This window comes from Lates calcarifer, linkage group LG2 (genome assembly GCF_001640805.2).
Source record: "Lates calcarifer isolate ASB-BC8 linkage group LG2, TLL_Latcal_v3, whole genome shotgun sequence".
Taxonomy (NCBI): Eukaryota; Metazoa; Chordata; class Actinopteri; family Centropomidae; genus Lates; species Lates calcarifer.
Genome location: NC_066834.1, coordinates 28,850,011 through 28,868,980, shown reverse-complemented (window position 1 = coordinate 28,868,980; position 18,970 = coordinate 28,850,011). Strand labels below are relative to the sequence as shown.

Genomic DNA, 18,970 nt, shown 5'->3' with positions numbered 1-18,970 from the left:
ATATTTAAAAAAAAATTATATATATATATATAATTTATATATATATATATATATATATATATAAATTATATATATATATATATATATATATATATATAATTTTTATATATATATATATATATATATATATATATATATATATATATATATGATGCCATGTCGGTGTAGGATTATTAATCTCCAAAGATGTGATTCTGCCCCTTTGAGCAGCCATTCATTATAGAGGACTGGTTGTAAACTAAGCTATAAATAGTTAAAATGGCTAATAATCTTTCTACTTTATTTTCTGATCACTAGTACATTGTCCATTGTCTCCTATAAAATGCGGACACAGGCATTTATTGTTTAAATGTGGTAGATAAGAGTTCTTTTCTTTTTCCAAAGGTAAAAGTCCACAGGCTGTCACCGCTAGCACAAAGGAAAAGTTTATAGTACCAGTTTCCATACAAAAAGACATATTCTTAATTTATATTCTGAGCATATACACTAAGGACACTGTCAGATGTACAAAAGCCTGACAGTGGTTTGTGATTTTTGTTTTGTTCATCTCTCTGCAATAATCTTTTTATTCAAATACAGATAGCTCACTAGTTATTTCCTCTCACCTAATGCACAGAATGCACATGCATACTGGCAGACAGTTGAATGTGTTTTCAGGTTATGTAGCCGAAACTTTTGTTATGTCTGTTGTTCTTTGTCGGCAGTGGTTGTTTGACTTAATGTGTCAGGGCTTCTAATTGTTCAGTGTTCAGTGTGAAAAAGCAGTCACCCAGCTCTTTGTGTACTGTAAACTGCCACAGCTGCACCTCACAGGGTTGACCTCCTCTTCCCAGTAAGAATCGGATGAACCCTGGTGGAGACGTCTCCTCCACTTAGACTGATTGAGCTTCTTGCCAGTGAAGGGAGCGACACAGACATGAACTCACACACAAACCCCTCTGCTCCTTGAAGTGAAATCATTCCATTATGGCGTTATATTATGGCAGTGTTGGACTGGCATCGTTTCAATGTAGCAGCTAATGTGACCTTCATTACTTCTTTCCTCTTTTACTCTCGAGTCTCTAGCGATCTGCAGAGGCGGAGAGACAGAGAGGGAGAGGTGCGCTGCGATTTGGTTGTCCTTCACATCAGGTGCTCTGTCCTTGCGGCAGGCAGTTCTCTGTCTTCCTTCTCTGACATATTTTTTTCCTGTTCTCGTCTACCCGGGCGTTTTGCTGTAGAGCAAGCACAATTCTGCAGAGGGAGTAAGATGCAGGCTTACTTTCACTGTATGCAATCTGCTTCTGTCAACACTTTCTGCAGGAGCTCACGCATTACGAAAGCCTGCTGCAGACCAGTTTGCTGTTATGTTGTCAGACTTGTACTGATTTTGTAGCTCTGTGTGTATGTAGTGAGTGCGCATGCATGTTTAGGTGCTCCCATAAGCATAATAGATTCTTGTGCATCCCATTTTATGCCAATCCGGAAATTTTAATTAGTCTCTGGGTGCTCTGGAATTCATCAGCAAGTCTCATTAGTGAGGAGTCCACGATACCCATGTGCCTCTAATCTCACTCTGTCTGCTCTAATCCCTCTGAGAATTGGAATCTTTATTAATGTATTTGACATGGTGACCCTCATGACCAGCACATAATTATTTCTTGTTCTTTTTTTCATATATATGAGATATGAGCAGGAGCCGGTGGAAGAGCTGGGGCATTTTTCTTTGCTGAGCATCACCTCGCTTTTTTGTTTGCATTACTAATCTCTTGTTTGTGCACTTTTTGTTCAGGTGACTTGGGCAGAGCAGCAGGTGTCGAAACGGAGGAAAAAGAGAGAAGCTTTCGCAGAACCTTTAGATCCCAAGTTCAGAGACCAGTGGTACCTGGTGAGTATGCACAGAAACTTCACTGAACAAGAGTATTTTGTACGATGTGAGTGATTTGTGTGTGTCTGTGGGACATAATTCTGCACCGCACACTGGTTGAGCTTTTCATCTGCCCAAAGTCAATACAGGTAATTAAATTTGGGGGCTGTGATGTTTCCCCCGAGTCAAAAGACAAGCCTGTATGAATCCAATATACCGTCTTTGTGTGAAATGCTGTTGTGTGTGTCTTGTTTGCAGAACAAGCACAAGTCTGAGTGACTTCGCCTAAAGGATTCTTCTTTAACAATGGCATACAGAGAGAGAGAGAGAGAGAGAGAGAGAGAGAGAGAGAGAGAGAGAGGGAGAGAGTACCTTTTGAATTTTGAATTGCATGCTTTTAGAAATTGATGGTTTACTTTAGTCCATAGACAGCATGGCAACAAAGAGAGAAAGCAGAGAGAAAGAGACAGAGGTGATTCATCTCGAAGCGCTCTTGTTTTCAGTTGATTGATTTTCACGTTTGACTTGAAGAATGTCACTGATACATTGGCCTGTTAAAAGCAGCAGTAACAACCCCTGAGATTCTCTGTTCAGCTCCACTCTTTCTTCAATTACTGTGAGGGTGCTTCAGGCGGAAGGAGAAGATTCATGGTGATGCAAAACTGACTTGCATCACCAGTTGTTCAAAATGTCTGCGCTTTAACAGACTCTGTTCCCTGGTGTGTTGGGAGTAGTTAGTGGCACCTTGACAGGCAAGTAAGCAGATAAAAGCCTGCCGTCTGCTTGTATCAGTGGTACTAGATGTAATAGATTCTGCCATTCGTGCACAACTGTTTATCAGATTGACCAATGGTAAAACTTGTCTGTGATACATATGGATATGGCATAGTTAGGTGCAAAAATAAGCAGCACTTTCAGTATCCTTAAGGGCTGCCTTTTACTTTCTCAGTTAATCGGCCAATCGTAGAAATAAAAAAAGATTAAAAAAAAGATATCGCAATGACAATCAGAAATGACAAAAAAAAAAAAACTTGACTTTATTAACGGATTAGTAAAATGCCAAGATCTAGAATCTTTTTAGGCACAATTTCCAACAGTAACGGATAAAAAAAATGGTGAATCAATATATTATTATTATTTTTTTTTTAAACCGTGAATGTCATTACTAAAGCTACTTTATTACTATTTGTGAACATGATTCATACTGTGGTCTTTTAGAGAGATGCTGAACCTGTATGAGTATGTATGAAAAATAAAGATTGATTTCTATTCTTAAGTCTGTCGATACCCCATGAGGTTTTAAAGCTCATTAAACACCAGAGGACCTGAAAACTGGAGCAACACCTTCGTGATCCTCAGATCCTTTCCACTAATGGGATCACCTGAGCTTTAAACAGAATGTGAATGTAAACATGTCAGCATGGGCACAAATTGCTGTTACCAGGGTTTTAGCATTTTAGCACATTGGGTGAACATTAATCTGTGGTGGATGAAGAGTTATTTGTATTCTTTTTACTAATCCATCATCACCCTTCCAATATATATAAGATATTTCACTTTAGATGTAAGTAACCACCCAACTAACATCCCTGCTGCATGGCTAAATGTAGAAAATAATATAATAATAATAATAATGATGATAATAATAATAAAGAAAAAAACAGCTCATCTGAATAGTGTCAACAGTTTGCTGAACAACTCTATGGTTTCATTCATGGTCATGTGACATTGACTTTACTTGCCTCTAGTTGGTCTCTGCATTTGAGCTGTTTTTGAATTATCAACATCCAAGTTTCAACATGGAACTGCTGATTGTGGAGGTCATATTCTGTCCAAATAACTAACTACACAAAATCATTTGCTTTATTATTATCAAAATACATTTGTTGTATTTTAAGTAATAGGTTATTATAGTAATTTATCCTCAGAAGTGCAGAGATGGAGCAAAGGTTGTGGGGTTGCAGGAATGTGCTGCTGCTCTCTCCCGACAGTAAATAAGTCCGCGCCTCATTAAAACTGAACCTGGTTGTCCAGAGGAGAGTATGGGTGGGTCTGCTGGCAGTGTGTTGTTGATGGACAGATGATAATGGTCAGCAGCTGCTGTTACAATGAATATTTAATATTTTTCTGATATTTATCTAAATGATGAGACAGATTTTTTTTCCACTGATAAATCATAGACAAGCCTCAAAGGAGAGATCTCAAGCTGTACATATGCTCAAGATGTCAGTGTGCGAAAGGAACGCTGACATCAAGGAAGACGGAAAAGGACTTGAAGAGCAATATTCAAAATGAAACCTTGTACATGCCTCCCTCAGATTTATTATTCACTCAGTGTGTCAGCCACAAAAGGCCTTTTTCAATCTGAATCAGCACTGCAGATCACAACTCTCAGCTTTAATTGATTTTCTTCTTGATGGTTTAAGTGTCAAAGACGCTACAAGGTTGAGGAACAAATCTCATCCTGTGTAATGGACTACGCTCACAAGGGTCTGAAATGAAGAAACTGTGGTGGATGGTGCATCTGACACGTTACAATCAACCCGTTGTGCATTTTAAAAGTGGAAGCTTTGAGCTAGATGAAAGCTAGGCATGGCTTTTGACCAAAGGTCAAGTTGAATGTCAAAAGCATATCAAAAAGCATACAGAATGACTAGTGTGAACCATCATCCAGTTCACCAGTGCTTTGCTTTGCTTGGTATTAATAATGAATGCAATAAATACAAGCACGGCACTGATGCTTTCAGAATAGTGATACTGCAATGGTGCCTTCCTCTCACTGAGAAATGTCAGTTTTTTGCTAAGTAAGAATGACTGAAATTCAATTAGCAACACCTTTTCCCCCAGATGCTTCAGTCAGAAGCTCAGTCTTCATCCAAATGTCCTAACTGATTGCCCCCCCCCTTTAAAGCCCTTCCAAATTTACTTAAAAGCACAGTCTTGTCAGCTCTCAGGTGTCTCTCAGATAATCAGATTCCATCTAAGTTATTTGCTTCCTCCCTCCTCAGTACAACAGCAACCACCGTGACTTGAATGCCAAGGCTGCGTGGGAGTTGGGCTACACAGGCAAAGGGGTGGTGGTGTCCATCCTGGACGATGGCATAGAGAAGAACCATCCTGACCTGATGCAGAACTATGTGAGTATAACTCCTGAGTGAGCTGACACGTTATGTTTTTCATTGGAAAGTTGTGTCACTGCAAACAGAATGAAGATAAGAGCAGAATAAATGGAGCAGATATTGAATTTAACATAGTGTCTTCCTTCTGCTGAAACACGCCTGATGGATTTTATGAGGTATTTTCCATGTAGACAGATTTTGAGGTTTTCAAGTTTTGGCAGATGTTTTAAAAATACTTAAATGTACTAAACTGATTTGATTCTGCAGACTCATTCAGAAGAATCTGTGTCTGTATTTGACTCTAACAGCTTATCTGTCTCTATAAAGGACCCGGATGCCAGCTACGATGTGAATGATGGCGACCCAGATCCTCAGCCCCGATACACGCAGCTTAATGATAACAGGTAGGGTAGAAATCTGCACAGATAACAATTTAATTTCCACTCTTCTATTTGTCTTCTGGCCTGCCCTGAAACCACCCACTCAAGTTTCTCTAAATGCGGGCTGTGTGGGTGAGGGCATGTCAGGATGAAATCGCTCTTGTTCATTAATTTGCCCCCCTCACTGTCTGACAGCTGATAGCTGACATGTAAATAGGCCTGTGGCTGTTTCCCATCCACTGTTGAGTCCAAGGGCACCATTGATGGAAAAAATCCAATTAAAGGCCGTAGCCTATGGGGTTTGTTTTGACCAAGAGAATTAAAATTTTTGCCATTTAATTCTTTTTACTTTCTGAAAATGAGCAGTTATTTCTTAATATGATTCCTGCCCCCAACCCACTCAGAGTTTGCAGATTTGTTTTGGGCCTCTTAACTCGCCCAGGTGCCACCAGGGCATTTCTTTCTATAGCTTGGATAAGTAAAGTAAATCAACACTAGGATTAGGGTAGTGTGCGAAGAAAACCGCTTTATTGCAGTGGCCTCTGCAGATGGCATTAGGAGTTGTTTACCATCACAGTGATGTCTTGCAGAGAATTGATTGAATTAAGTTCATCAGCATTAATGAAACAGAGCAAATCTCTTGGCTCTTGAGGGTCCACTGCTTGTCTTCCTTCATTCAGCACCGTCTGCCTCCCTTCTGACTTTAATTTCTGATTTGCTGTAATCTGTTGTTTGCGGGCCACTGGCCTGAGAAGCTTTTTTTTATCTTGAGGCTTACCGTGATTACTGGTGATAGGCAGAGAAGATTATAGTTAGGCATGGATGGAAATCAAACGTCCCCAACTGAGACAGGGGCCTGGGGCCAGCTCTGTCAATATGACCAGACCAGAGGGATACAGTCAGAGTGAGAGAATGGGCCCGACACACTGTAACTATGCTAATACTGTATCAACACCTTAAAGGCTTTGTTGAACATATAGGAGGTGGAGACTGATTGTAGAGGGTGTGTAATTATTTTCATACTAAAAGTAGAGTTTACTTGTTTGGGGCAAAACCACATACACACACACACACACATACACATACACACACACACACACACACACAGAGTTAACAGTAGAAGTTTGGATAAATGTGGAAACAGTACTAACAATATGCCGTCACTCTTGTATTTAGCCCAATTGAGTGTTTTTAAGATTCTGTGCCAGTGCCTGAGACTGTTTTCACCACAACCATCAACAAAAATCCTAAATGGTGGAATTTCTTGTGGAAGAATGTGGGAGAACATCCCTCTGGTGCAGCTCCACAGATCCGCAATCTATGCCAAGGCACGCTTAAGCTCTTCCGGCGGCTCACAGTGGCCCAGAGCCCAGCTAAGACACTTACTATTGATGTTTCCTTCATTCTGGCTGCACCTCTTTCCAACCCTCGCTCACCTCGGCCCTTATCTCTTGCCACCCAGCTCTCCGTGTCTCCCTTGTGGCGGGACCGAGAGAGAGAGAGAGAGAGGGAGAGAGAGAGAGAGAGAGAGAGAGAGAGAGTGTGTGTTTGTTTGTGTGTGTGTGTGTGTGTGTGTATGTGGTATTGGTGACTGTTTCCCTTACTTTACAGTGGGTTGTTGCAGATGCATGTGTAAACAACCTGTGGGCGGGCACAAAACTGCGTAAGGTTGTATAAGACTGTAAGTGTCTGTTCCCTGCAGAAAGCACAACTCTGTTCACCTCTATAAAGCTGTCTTTCTTTCCTAGCATACGGGCAGCGCTGGGGATGGCTCAGTAGCAATGTGACCATTCACCCCCATGTTTATCTAAGACAGCATGGGATCTAGATGTTTCTCTTTCCAGGGTTTCCTCTGACCTGTATCAGGGCGGTTTCCAAATGTGAATTTTCTGGATTAAACGTGGCTGAACGGGCACAGAGTCTTTAGCAGAAATTCTCTGCCCCCTGATTTAGTGCAGGGGTAGCTAATGTAATTTGATAACCACAGCAGTCAGAATGACACTATTCAACCTGTGCAATTTGATGATTATGATGATACACAAAACTAGATATTCTTAGTTAACAATACAAGGATGCAGTGCAGCCTGACTACACATGGAGATTCAGAAATATTCAATGTACGGTGATGATGAAAGGACCTATTTAACAGTACAGCAAACAACAGGCTGATTATTTTTTTTTGCCAGATCTTACATTAATCTCTCTGTGGACATTTACTTAATTTTCCTCTCTTTACCATACTATAAACATCACCAGACCTTTTGTCCTGCAGGCCAGCTCATTAGTAAACTGGCAGAACCATTAACAGACTTCAGAATGAGCGGAGCAGAACAGTTGTTCAGATTTACCTTTGAGGTTCAGTGCAGCCCAGCGACTAATGAACAGCAAATGCCACTTTCTGTGGCCCTGAGAACCTCAGTGATTTTTTTTTTTTTTTTAAAGCAATTAAACTAATGTAAGATAGAAAATTCAAATGAATGGAAGATGTTGTGTGCCAGACTACGGATATGGGGTGATGACTGCGACACTGAGGATAAAATAGATCAATGAAATGCTGGACAAGTTCGTATTTCACATCATGTCATTGAACTGCCAAACCTTATATTCAGATGCTTTGATGCTTTGATAGAGCGCCAAACTGAGTGCATGTATAGCTTAGTTATCTTAATGAAATCCATTTGATATAAATTTTAATTAAACTTTCAATTAGGTTTTAAAAGTTCCAATCATGCAGTCTTTGCTTCATCTTCTCTCTTTGTTTACCTCTCATCTTGTTGTTAAAAGTCACTTATTTGTATGTACCCCAGATCATTCATTCATCATCTTTGGAGGATTGCTGTGTGTTTATGCAGCACAAGAAAACCTGCAGCATCAGTGGCACATTTTTATTTAGTAAGCCACAGAAAAACACTTTTGTGCCTTTGTCTTTTTCTTAATGCTCTATTGGCCAGCGCAGGTTAGGGTGAATGCTTTTCCCATCTTTGCGCCATGTTCACAGGATACATCTATATGACAATAGCACGTCTCTTTAGCTAGTCTCCCGAGAGGCAGTTTGGGTTTTTCACAGTGATAGTGATTCTGTCTGCTGTGGCATGAATACTGATCATGTTGTTGATCTGCAGCCAACTGTAGCTGCTGTAACCCGAGTTGTTCTTGTTGTAATTGGAACTAGACTTCACTGAAATTGCTCTGTGCTCACCATAATCTCTTTTTTATCACCATTACATATGATGTGGGAAGCCTGAGCTGTTGCACAGTGTATCAGATGTTGAAGTAGAAGGTGTTTTGAAGTTTTGAAAGATTGCTTCATTTCTTTTTCCAAGAATTGAGTGAAGTCTTCAATCAAGATTCTGTTTAGGAGGATTAGTGAGGACGTGACAGTGTTTGGAATAAGAAGCACATGTTGTTCATAATGTAACTGCTGTTGTGAGTGTGTTGAGATGAAAACTGATGCTGTAAGCGACACCGTTGTCTGCCATATAAGTTGGTGGAGTTTTTGGATGTCTACACATGAGAGTGCAAGGAAAAATCTTTTAATAATTGAGAGGGCCAAGTGACAAATCAAAAGCTTTTTAACCATGATATGTTATTTCTATAAAAATAAATATTAATTTACTCAAACAATTACATTCATTCATACAATAGCACCTGTCATAAGTGGAATGTATGAAAAGGGCTTTCCAAAGCAGCAGCCAGACTTCCTCTAACAAAAACAAAATGTTTTACATCAAACTCAAAAATCCTAAAACATCTCTTGTAGTCTTGCCTGCCATGATGTCTTGCTTCTTGACATTGTTATTACGGCGTGCTTGACTAGTTGTTGAAAAGTGGTTGAATCATTTCAGGTAGTAGACAGGGTAGATGCTGTTTTTGCAATTAATGGAGTTGATTTTCTGAGTGCAGCCGAGAGTTCAGACCTCTCTGCTATCTAGTAACTGAAGTCAGAGAGTCTGTCAGAGCTGTGATAATTAATGGCTGTGACTTGTTAACAACTGATTGAACAATGATGTATTTGTAGTGACAGACAGCTCTTTGTCACTGCAGACGACGTCTGGGAGTGGTTTCACTGGAGCACTTCATGTGACAATCTCCTTCACTGTTCTGACACCTCTTCATCCTCCTTTTCCAAACCTCGGGTCTGGAGGTGGAATCCAGGTTTTTGGTTTCATGTGATGCCAGTCTCAGTAGTACAAATGTCTGCATACAGACAAAATGAGGACGTTCCGTCATGCTTTGCCCTCATTGTCAGAGGACTGATAGCTCCCCCAGGCATCTCATTGTGACTGATCATCCTGTTGACAGAAGAACTCACAGAGTCAAGGTTTCTAATTAGATGTGGAACACTTCTGCAGTTGGGATTTGGGCTGTAAAGTATTGAAATCTTTACCAGGGGTACCATTTGTAATATTCTAAATTAACAGTAATCAGTTTAATGACGCATTGTAATGGTTTAGGGCTGTGAGCATATGTGTGCAGGTAATGTTACTGTGATGAAAGTCTTGTAAAGGTCAGAGCAGGTTCAAAATTTAAGGTTGTATGGGGCACCAAAATAACGGTCATACTTATGTTTTAGCCAGTCATTTCACACTATTTTGTACTGCTCCTGTGCTGTGGTTTCAGATCCTGCAGATCCTGTTTTAGGACCCATTTTTATAATTTACTGATTACTTACCTATTTGCCAAATTCTGCATGCAACACACAGAACTTTAAAACAAAATATGATCCTAAATTGAACCAATCAGTCTCTTGTTTCCCCTCCCAAACTATGAAAATGTTGTCAGAGTGATTGAAACCAACACACCATTAAATTAGATTTGACCTTGAATGTCATTTGTTGCAATTAACAGTCTTGATTGGATTAGCAAAGAACAGTTGTGATCACAAACTGCACATTGATAGATGAATGAAAATGTTGGAGTATCCTGTAAGTCATGATGAATAAACAACAAGGGGCAAGCTGCTTTCACAAGCAGAATTCATGCAAGTGTTTGACACAGAGATGCACTCTTCTTTGCCTTCTCATTGACCCAAACAGTGAGTGGGAGCGGTAAAGGAATATCTTCATATCATCGCTCCCATGAAAATCTCTTCCAACAACCTGATTATGCAAGTAGTTCTTGCATAATCAGGTTCAGAAACCGAGGGCTTCACCTCTGTAATGGCATTTGTATGCCATGAATCAGTTGACCGCGTGAATGAATGTAATGAATGTGGAAGGAAGATTTGGAAAAAAGCTCCGTTTATTGTTGGAGGTATAGGCCTCTGCGTGCCCGGCATCCCATCGCCGACACCTAAGCTGCTCCTTATCATCAGCTGCATCACAAACACGGATGCTGCAGGACATGAGACTCCAGAGTCAACAGACTAGCACTTCCAGGAATGTGGAGATAAAGTTCGCTGGAAAATTGTCCAGATGATATTTGAGGGTGTGTGTGTTTAGTTTTGTGTCTATAAAGATATTTTTATTATCCAGCAGTCCCTCTCACCAGTGGAACATGCTGTCGCTGGGCCTCTGACTCCATCTAACTGGCGTCTTATGAAGCATCAGAGACATGGCGCCAATGTTGACCGTGGCATTGACCTTAACCTCAACCCTCTCAGCTTATCACCATGTCTATAGAGATCTCTGGGGACTGACAGATGGACCTATGACCTTCTGTGTCTTTAAAGAAAGCAGAAGGCTTAAGGATTATTAGAATTACTCAAAAAAAAAGGGGTCTGGCTCTGTGATCAATGAAATCTCTTTTGTGCACTTCAGTTAGCGTGATTCGTTGGCTTAAAAAGTCCTTTAATTCTCATTAATAACTAATAATGGCACTTTTGGCAGCCTATCCTTCAAATAAATGTCCATATCCTGGCAAGAGACTCAGTCTATTGTATCAGGAGAGGATGTCGACTGGAGATGTGGTGATTTAATTGCAGTGTTTTTGATTTGGTTGGATACCCAGAGCGCATTAATGGAAGTCTGTTGGCATAGATAATTCCTTCAGTAGTGAACATCCACTGTTCTTGTTGTTTCCTGATGTGACACAGTGTTGCCCAGGCTCCAGCATTCCTCCCTGGGAATGGCTGCAATCCAGTGGGGATTGCGCCATGATCTGAAGGGCATTAAGAGTGCATATCCATCTGGCAGACCACAGGAATGCACCTGACTGGAATGTGATGATCAGACCCTCTGTACTGGCTTCTTGGATCTCTATGCTGCAGTGCCTAGAGCTTGATCTTACTACAGAGGCTCAGGCTTAATGAAAGACCCTTTGTGAAAATGGCAAATTTAATTCACAATTTCCTCCCATGTGTGATGGTAGTATGTCATCTTATTTCCCTTTTCCCTTGACTTAATTCAGACCCTGTAGGCACTCCAAGGTTACTTATGCTGGATGGCAATAGAGAACGTACAGAGGTCTCCGCTCATTGACTGAATGTTTTCCTCTGGACAAATGGGGATTCAGATTTGTTTAAAGGAATCAAAGCCAAGAACCTGTCTCCATCAGTTTGTTTTGTCTCAGTCTACAGCTCGACTACAATACTGGCACATTCTTTCACAAGCAACCATTGTAAGACAAGTACACTACCTGTGGGTATATATATACATATATATCTACATAAACATGCCTCTGACTTTCTCTTTCTTCTTCCTCTCCAGACATGGGACACGGTGTGCGGGAGAAGTGGCAGCAGTAGCCAACAATGGGATCTGTGGAGTCGGTGTGGCCTACAATGCCAAGATTGGAGGTACAGTCTAATAAAAATAAGTGGATTATTGATTTAATCTCACAGGGGCAAACTCAAGTTTCTTCTCAGTTCTCTTTTTTGACTGCCAGAATAGCTGAAGTACTTGTTCTTCAGAGCCGTTGTTATTTTCGGGGCTGTTTCCCAGGCACAGCATGGCACTGAATCTTTTTGAGCATCACCACAGCTGTGATGTGGATTGCCATTGCGCTGTAAGCGAATTGGTTTTGCATGGAGTAACAGTATTGAAAAAGCGCAGTAAAATGCAGTTCCTGAAATGGTACAGTGCTTTTAGTAGTGTTAACCTAATGTCAGACCTACTGGTCACAGCTTGTACACAAACAAAAATGGCTGATATAATTCACTTCCACTGTTCTCCCCCTCATGTATCCACTGTAAATTTGTGTGAATAAAACATTATAATTGCCTTTCTATATAATTAAATTCAGCATGAAACCAACACTAACAACAGCCACAGAAAGCACCAGAGATGAATTAACACCTACAGACTATGCTTATTGCAGAGCCATTGTGCTGCTAACTGCTAACTCAGTGTATTTAGAGACATCTGGTTGTGCTGGTGGTGTCTCTAAAGATGTGGGAGAAAGAGATCAAGGGGGGCCTCAGAGTTTGACTCTAGCACTGCAGACTTGAAAAAGCTGTCTTGATAGTTTGTCTGAGGCTAAACGCCCACTGTCAGATTTTTTTGAAGCCATGTCACAGAGGGGGGCCTGAAGTCAAATCGTCAGAATACACATTTGGCAGGTCTCGTCAGCACCCTGCTGTGGTGTCGGCCCCCGCTGTTCTCCAGCAGCGCATGCTTGATACTTGATTGTGTCACTCTGGCCAATGAAATTTCATCACCCACATTCTGTCACTGCTATTATGTGCATGTAGAGTGTTGCTGACTTTCATCTTTCCATATTTTGATTTTAGAAAGTAACTCCAACAAAATAAGACCAAGTAAATTTTTGTGTTGGTTTGCTGCTTATTGGATAATTTGAAGTTTTACACTGTTGGTTAGACAAAATAAACACTTTGAAGATTGAATTTTTCCAGGGCTCTGGGAAATTGTATTTGGCATTTTAAAAAACTATTTTCTAGATTAGATTTTCTAGATAAATGGATTAACCGAGAAAATAAAAAATGGCCTATTGATAGATTACAAAATTGTAGTTGCCATTGTAGTTTTTTGTAAGGGTGGCAACGGAGAGAGAAATAGAGAGGGAGATCATGACTGAACTAAAACATGATTTTTTTTGTGATGAGCCTGTGTATCTTCTTACTCTCTTGAGCGTACTTATAATGTGTCATCTTGTTACCTGTCTGCTTTTACACTGAGCATACAGTTCTTGTGTCGAGATGTAAATTCATCCAGCAAATGGGACACGGAAAGATGAGAAATCGGAGAAAACGGAAGTGGGCATTTAGCGTTATGGATCAGATTTTGACTGCTGCACCGCAGTTAATGGCATTGTTAATTGCAAACGTAATAATTAAATGATAATATTTACAGTTCATTTGTTGGTGTGAAAGACCCGCAAACGCACAGTAGACTCTGTCCATTTCTGAGAAGATACAAAAGATGTGGAAAAATATTGTGAAATATTAATTTGTTTGTTCTAAAAAGGATTTGCACCCTGATGAGTTGTTTTGCCTCGCCTACAGGGAGGAACAGTTTTTGTAGTTTCTGTTCCCGTTCTTCAAAGACGCTTCAGTGGCTCCCTGATATTAAAAAAAAACAACAAAGTTGATTTATATAAATTTTTCATTGTAAACAACTTATTTTATTATTTCATGATGTTTTATTTTAGTTTTTCCTCCCAGTATGACTTAAACATTGAAGCCACAATATCTGTGATACCAGGAATAAAGTTAGTTGTGGTCACATTGCCAGCACATGTGCTTGTGTATTGTATTGTTGTTGTGCTGAGGATGTGTTGTACTTTCAGTCTGAAGAGGGTGCATATTGTCTCTCATTACTTCTCTACTTATCACAGTGGCCTCCAGCTTACTTCCACCTGTAATACAGTGTGAACCCTGTCAGGGTAGTGCCATAAGTCTAGTCTTTATTATGATTACAGATGGCAAGTGGGAATATACCACATGGCATTCAGCTTTTTTTAACATAACAGCGGGCTATATGTGGTCATGTAGGTGGAGCAGGAGGCAGGCACTGTTGTGAAAATCCTACACATGTACGTGGCTTTTTCCCATCAGTAGAATCAGAAACCTGAACTAAAATAAAGTTCAGAAGCTACAAAAAATGTATTTATTATTTCTTTGTGTTTGTGTTTGCTCTGGTGCTGCTACACCTGCAGAACTGTTGAGCTCAAGAAAAGAGAAAGAAGTGCGCTTTCTGTGGTTTTAAAATTCAGTCTATTTTAGTTCTATATTTCAAAATAAATCCTTAATTCAGAAGCCAACATTTCATTGACAGGTGTATGGTTTGAGTATGAATTTTTTTTTTTTTTTTGTAGTGGCGGACCAAACATTCACTGAACATAAACCTGAAACATACACAGCACCGAAACATAACAGTCCAGACATCACAGGTCCTATAATAGCTGGAAGCCTGACATGCAGAAACCCCAGTCATTTTGAATCCAAAGCAGCAGGGCAAGTTTATTCACTTTGATGGCCAAGGAGACACCCTGCCTTTCCAATATATATATATATTGGAAAGAGCAGTGCAATAGCATCTTGGACTCCTCTGCACATGATCACCAGTCCATATGCCACCTGTAGAACTGTAATTCATTTTTCTCCTGTGAAATACCTCCATGGTAGTTCCACAGATTGGCTGGATTCTCAATTCCAACAGAAAGTACAATAAAGTATACACAAGGTTACAGTGATTCTTGGCTCAGAGATGGTGTCTCTGACGGTCATCAACTCAAACTATCTTGTCAGAAATGTTAATTTTCCTCTGTTTTACTCACTACCACTGACTGTTGCAGTTTTTAGCTAATGCTAATGCTAACTGCCGATACTTAAAGAAATATTTCAACATTTTGGAAAGTAAAAAAGCAATATGCCAAACAGCATCTTCAACCAGCACTTGTTGTATATTGAATTATGCATATACATAAAGACTGAGTGAACCTTGTTATGTCCCAGTCTCTGGTTTTTGGATTGATGGATATTTTTGGACAGGGACCGGAGATACTTGAGTCTCCTCAGCAAATCACATGTCCTTCTCGCAGAAGTGCAGGCTGCCATGGAAACACAAGCAGCTCAGTGCCTGTTTGATGCTTTTGGAGAACTTCAAAGACCCAGTGCTTGGTTACTTTAACCCATATACTGCAGCATGGAGTAACCTGACCTGCAATGCCTCAAAGGGGGAAATTAGTTTGTTTTTAGATTGTCTTTGATTTCTTACCTCTTTCTGTGTTGGGGAATGTAGCTGAGAGTGAAGGAGTTCTGTTGCAAGAGAACCAAGCAGAAATAATTGTTAAGACAAGCACGTCACTCTCTGTGTACCTGTTCTGGTTTGTTATGTGTGTGTGTTTATGTTTTGTCTCTGGCACTTTATGTGCAATCACTTTAGATTTCACTTAGAATTGAGCCTTAGTTGAAGCCTGCCATTAAACACTGGCTGAGATGTTCACTTCTTTTAAAATAAGAGCAAGTCTGATTCCATTTACGCTCAGACAGCTGCACCAATTTTGCCCAGACACGTAGAGGAAGACAACAAATGGTTTCTTTCATCTTTTTATCTGCATTTTCAGTCTCAGAAATCTGCTTCACACTTGAGGAGGCAATTCACCCACAATGCAATTGATCTCGTTCCATTTCTGTTTTTTCAAACCAGCTCAAGTGCCAAAGCAAATCAATAGAGATCATGTTTGATTTACATGGTGAGGTCCATAATAACATCTTGGCGGATGCACAAATAGTGAACAACAGCAGCACGTGCTGTCCTACTGCATGAATGTGCAACATTGTGAACAAGTGTGTAAATCAAGCAGCACTAAAACTACAGACAGAGTTACAGTTACAGCATTGTATATCTATGACATTGTTGCAGTTATAATGGACACTTTCAAAAAGATATTTTGTTTTATTTTATTCCACTCATTCTTCTTCCTTGTCAAAACCTCTTGCCTACATTACCCACAATGCAACTGTTATGCCAGTAGCGACTTATGACACAACGCTGTTTATGTAGATGCACAATAACAACCGATTAACACTGGTTTTGCATAGCAAATTACCCCTTTAAGTAAGTTCTAAGAAAATCTCTCTTCTTGTATGTGTACATTTTCATTTGGGAACATGGCTGCAGGTGTGCGTATGCTGGACGGTGAGGTCACTGACATGGTGGAGGCCCAGTCTCTCAGTCTGAATCCCCAACACATCGACATCTACAGCGCCAGCTGGGGCCCAGAAGACGACGGCAAAACTGTCGATGGACCTGCCAAACTCGCCAAAGAGGCTTTTCTGCGTGGAGTTACAGAGGTGTGTGTGTGTGTGTGTGTGTGTGTGTGTGTGTGTGTGTGCAGGTGAGCGAGTGTGAGCGAGTGTCTGTGTGAGACAGAAATTATTTACTGCCTGTGTGTGGATTCCTTTCAGCAGTCAGTAATGGAACTGTTCAAGCATGAGAGGATGCAAGCGGGAAAGACAAAGCAGTTTTTGACCCTGACAATTATGAATGGAAAGGAATGTCCTCCAAAAGCCACCAGGGAAGAAAATCTTATAAAATAAATAGAAGTAGCGCTGACAAAAATTACATTAAGTTATATTCATTGTTAGTTGAAGAGCGCCTCAAACTGCTCGTTCAACTTTTACCTCTCAGCTCTTTCGTTTAGTCGGCATGTGGTCTGTTCAAGTGCAACTTAAGTGGTTTTTTTTTATTTTTTATAAGCAGGTTTTTAAAAATTATTTTAATCAAACAGCTTCTGGAGCTTTAAATTGCTTGACAAGCATTTCTAATCAAAGACTTCCAGACACAAGCCAAACTATATGCATATACAAGTATAGAAATAATTAGTCATTTTTAAAAAACTGGTCTCTCTAACAACATGGCAATCTGAATATTGACCAAAAAGGCACCACACTGTTATGTAATCTGTCCTGTTGTTGGTAGCAGCACTTGTTTTAATGTATGTGGCACATTGAAACCATGTCAGATATGTAAAATGAACAAGTCAACAGATAAATAATACAGATCACTCACCAGGCTTTCACATCTACACCCCATGAATAAACACATCCATCAAGCTAACTCTTCTTAAAGACCAGTAGGATTCAAAGCATGTGCCATAAAGCTGATTGGAACCACTGACACTGACTACTAAGATAATTGCCTCAGTGACAGTGCTGTCAGATGGTGGTGTGGGTGGCGCATAGCTGGGTTTGATCAGTGCAGAGAGAGACGGTGCCACTCAATACAATAAAGTGGCTCTTAGATGAAAATTATTGCACTTCAAAGGCTGAGAGGTTGGATGATTTATTGCAATGAGCTGTTGTTATATAGTGCCTTTTTGTATTGCATCGCTGTCATGTGATATTTAGCTCTTTTTAATTTACTGAGAGACCACCCTGGCCTCTGTGATGTACGCTGGGTTTTAATGGGCCCTTTTTGAAATGAGCCCTGAAATGAATTTGCCCTCCTATAATTGGGATTCCCATTAAGATTGAATGAGATTCTGTTTTGTTCCTCCTCGATAGTGGTGGTCTGAGGCATGAATGAATGAATGAATGAGAGGGTCTGTGGTGGTCTCATTTTCCGTTTGTCTGAATGTACCGTACGTTCTCTAGGGGCGCGGTGGCTTGGGCTCAATCTTCGTGTGGGCGTCTGGAAACGGAGGGAGGGAGAAGGACAGCTGTAACTGTGACGGCTACACCAACAGCATCTACACCTTGTCCATCAGCAGCTCCACGCAGAACGGCAATGTCCCCTGGTACAGCGAGGCTTGCTCCTCCACCCTCGCCACCACCTACAGTTCGGGGAACCTCAACGAGAAACAGATAGTGAGTTGTGGTTGTATCCAGTGTCTTTCTGTGTTTCTCTGCCTCTCATTGTTTTCTACACACACACTACAGGCTGTCACACTGAGTTTCTGCTTTAATGTCTGTGGTAACATTGAGAGACTGTTTATTTCCTAAGTGAGTTTAGTTGACCCACAGTGTCTATTTAACTGCAGTTGCTGAAAAGTTTGACCAACTACCACTTTTCCAGTCTTCAAATTTAATAATGTTGTTTCCATAGCAATGCATCAGAGTCCATCAATAAATCAATACATCGATAAACAATTTTTATATTTGACTTTTTTGAGTCTTTAATGGCAAACATTGGCTGGTTCTTAAAATTTATGTTTTTTTTTTTCTTTTCTCAGCTTTATTTCTTTGTTAATTTAATATTTTTTTAAAATTGTAACTGGTGTTTTTCAGTACTATCTGACATTTTATTCTCTAAGAAATTACGCAAGTAATCATTAGATTAATTGATATATTATTTTCTAATGAAAATTACTGGTAGTTGCTGCTACTACTAGTGTTAAATCATACTGAATATTTGCCTTAGATGATTAGCATTGCTAATGTAACCAAACTGGTTGGCACAAGACAAGAATATGACAAGAACATTTTATCTTCTCTCCTCTAAACTTGTAAGAATGAGACTTCATGCTCATGTTCTATATATTGAATGCATTTACATTTTGTTCAGACATATGGCTGCAAGCAATGATTATCCTCACTATTGATTGGTTTCTTGATGAATTGGTTCTTTTGGTATGAAAATAGTCAGAAAATATGAAGAAATTCCCAGAGCCTACAGTGACGTTTAAAATGTCTTGTTGTGTCTGAAGACGAGTACAAAACCCAAGGAATCTTCAGTTTACTGTCACAATAGATCAAGAAAACCAGCGAATATTTACGTTGGAGA

The 18,970-nt window shown here is 40.1% G+C and overlaps 1 protein-coding gene across 4 annotated transcripts in view; it reads left to right on the top strand.

Annotated features, from left to right (window-relative positions):
• Positions 1 to 18,970, top strand: part of furina (furin (paired basic amino acid cleaving enzyme) a) — a 77,618-nt gene that overhangs the window by 44,047 nt on the left and 14,601 nt on the right. For all 4 annotated transcript variants that reach the window (XM_018667902.2, XM_018667905.2, XM_018667903.2 and 1 more), the window contains exons 4-9: positions 1,772 to 1,867; positions 4,855 to 4,983; positions 5,293 to 5,369; positions 11,993 to 12,081; positions 16,367 to 16,539; positions 17,842 to 18,054. In XM_018667902.2, coding sequence (XP_018523418.1) covers positions 1,772 to 1,867; positions 4,855 to 4,983; positions 5,293 to 5,369; positions 11,993 to 12,081; positions 16,367 to 16,539; positions 17,842 to 18,054 — 777 coding nt within the window. The remainder of the gene's footprint in view (positions 1 to 1,771; positions 1,868 to 4,854; positions 4,984 to 5,292; positions 5,370 to 11,992; positions 12,082 to 16,366; positions 16,540 to 17,841; positions 18,055 to 18,970) is intronic.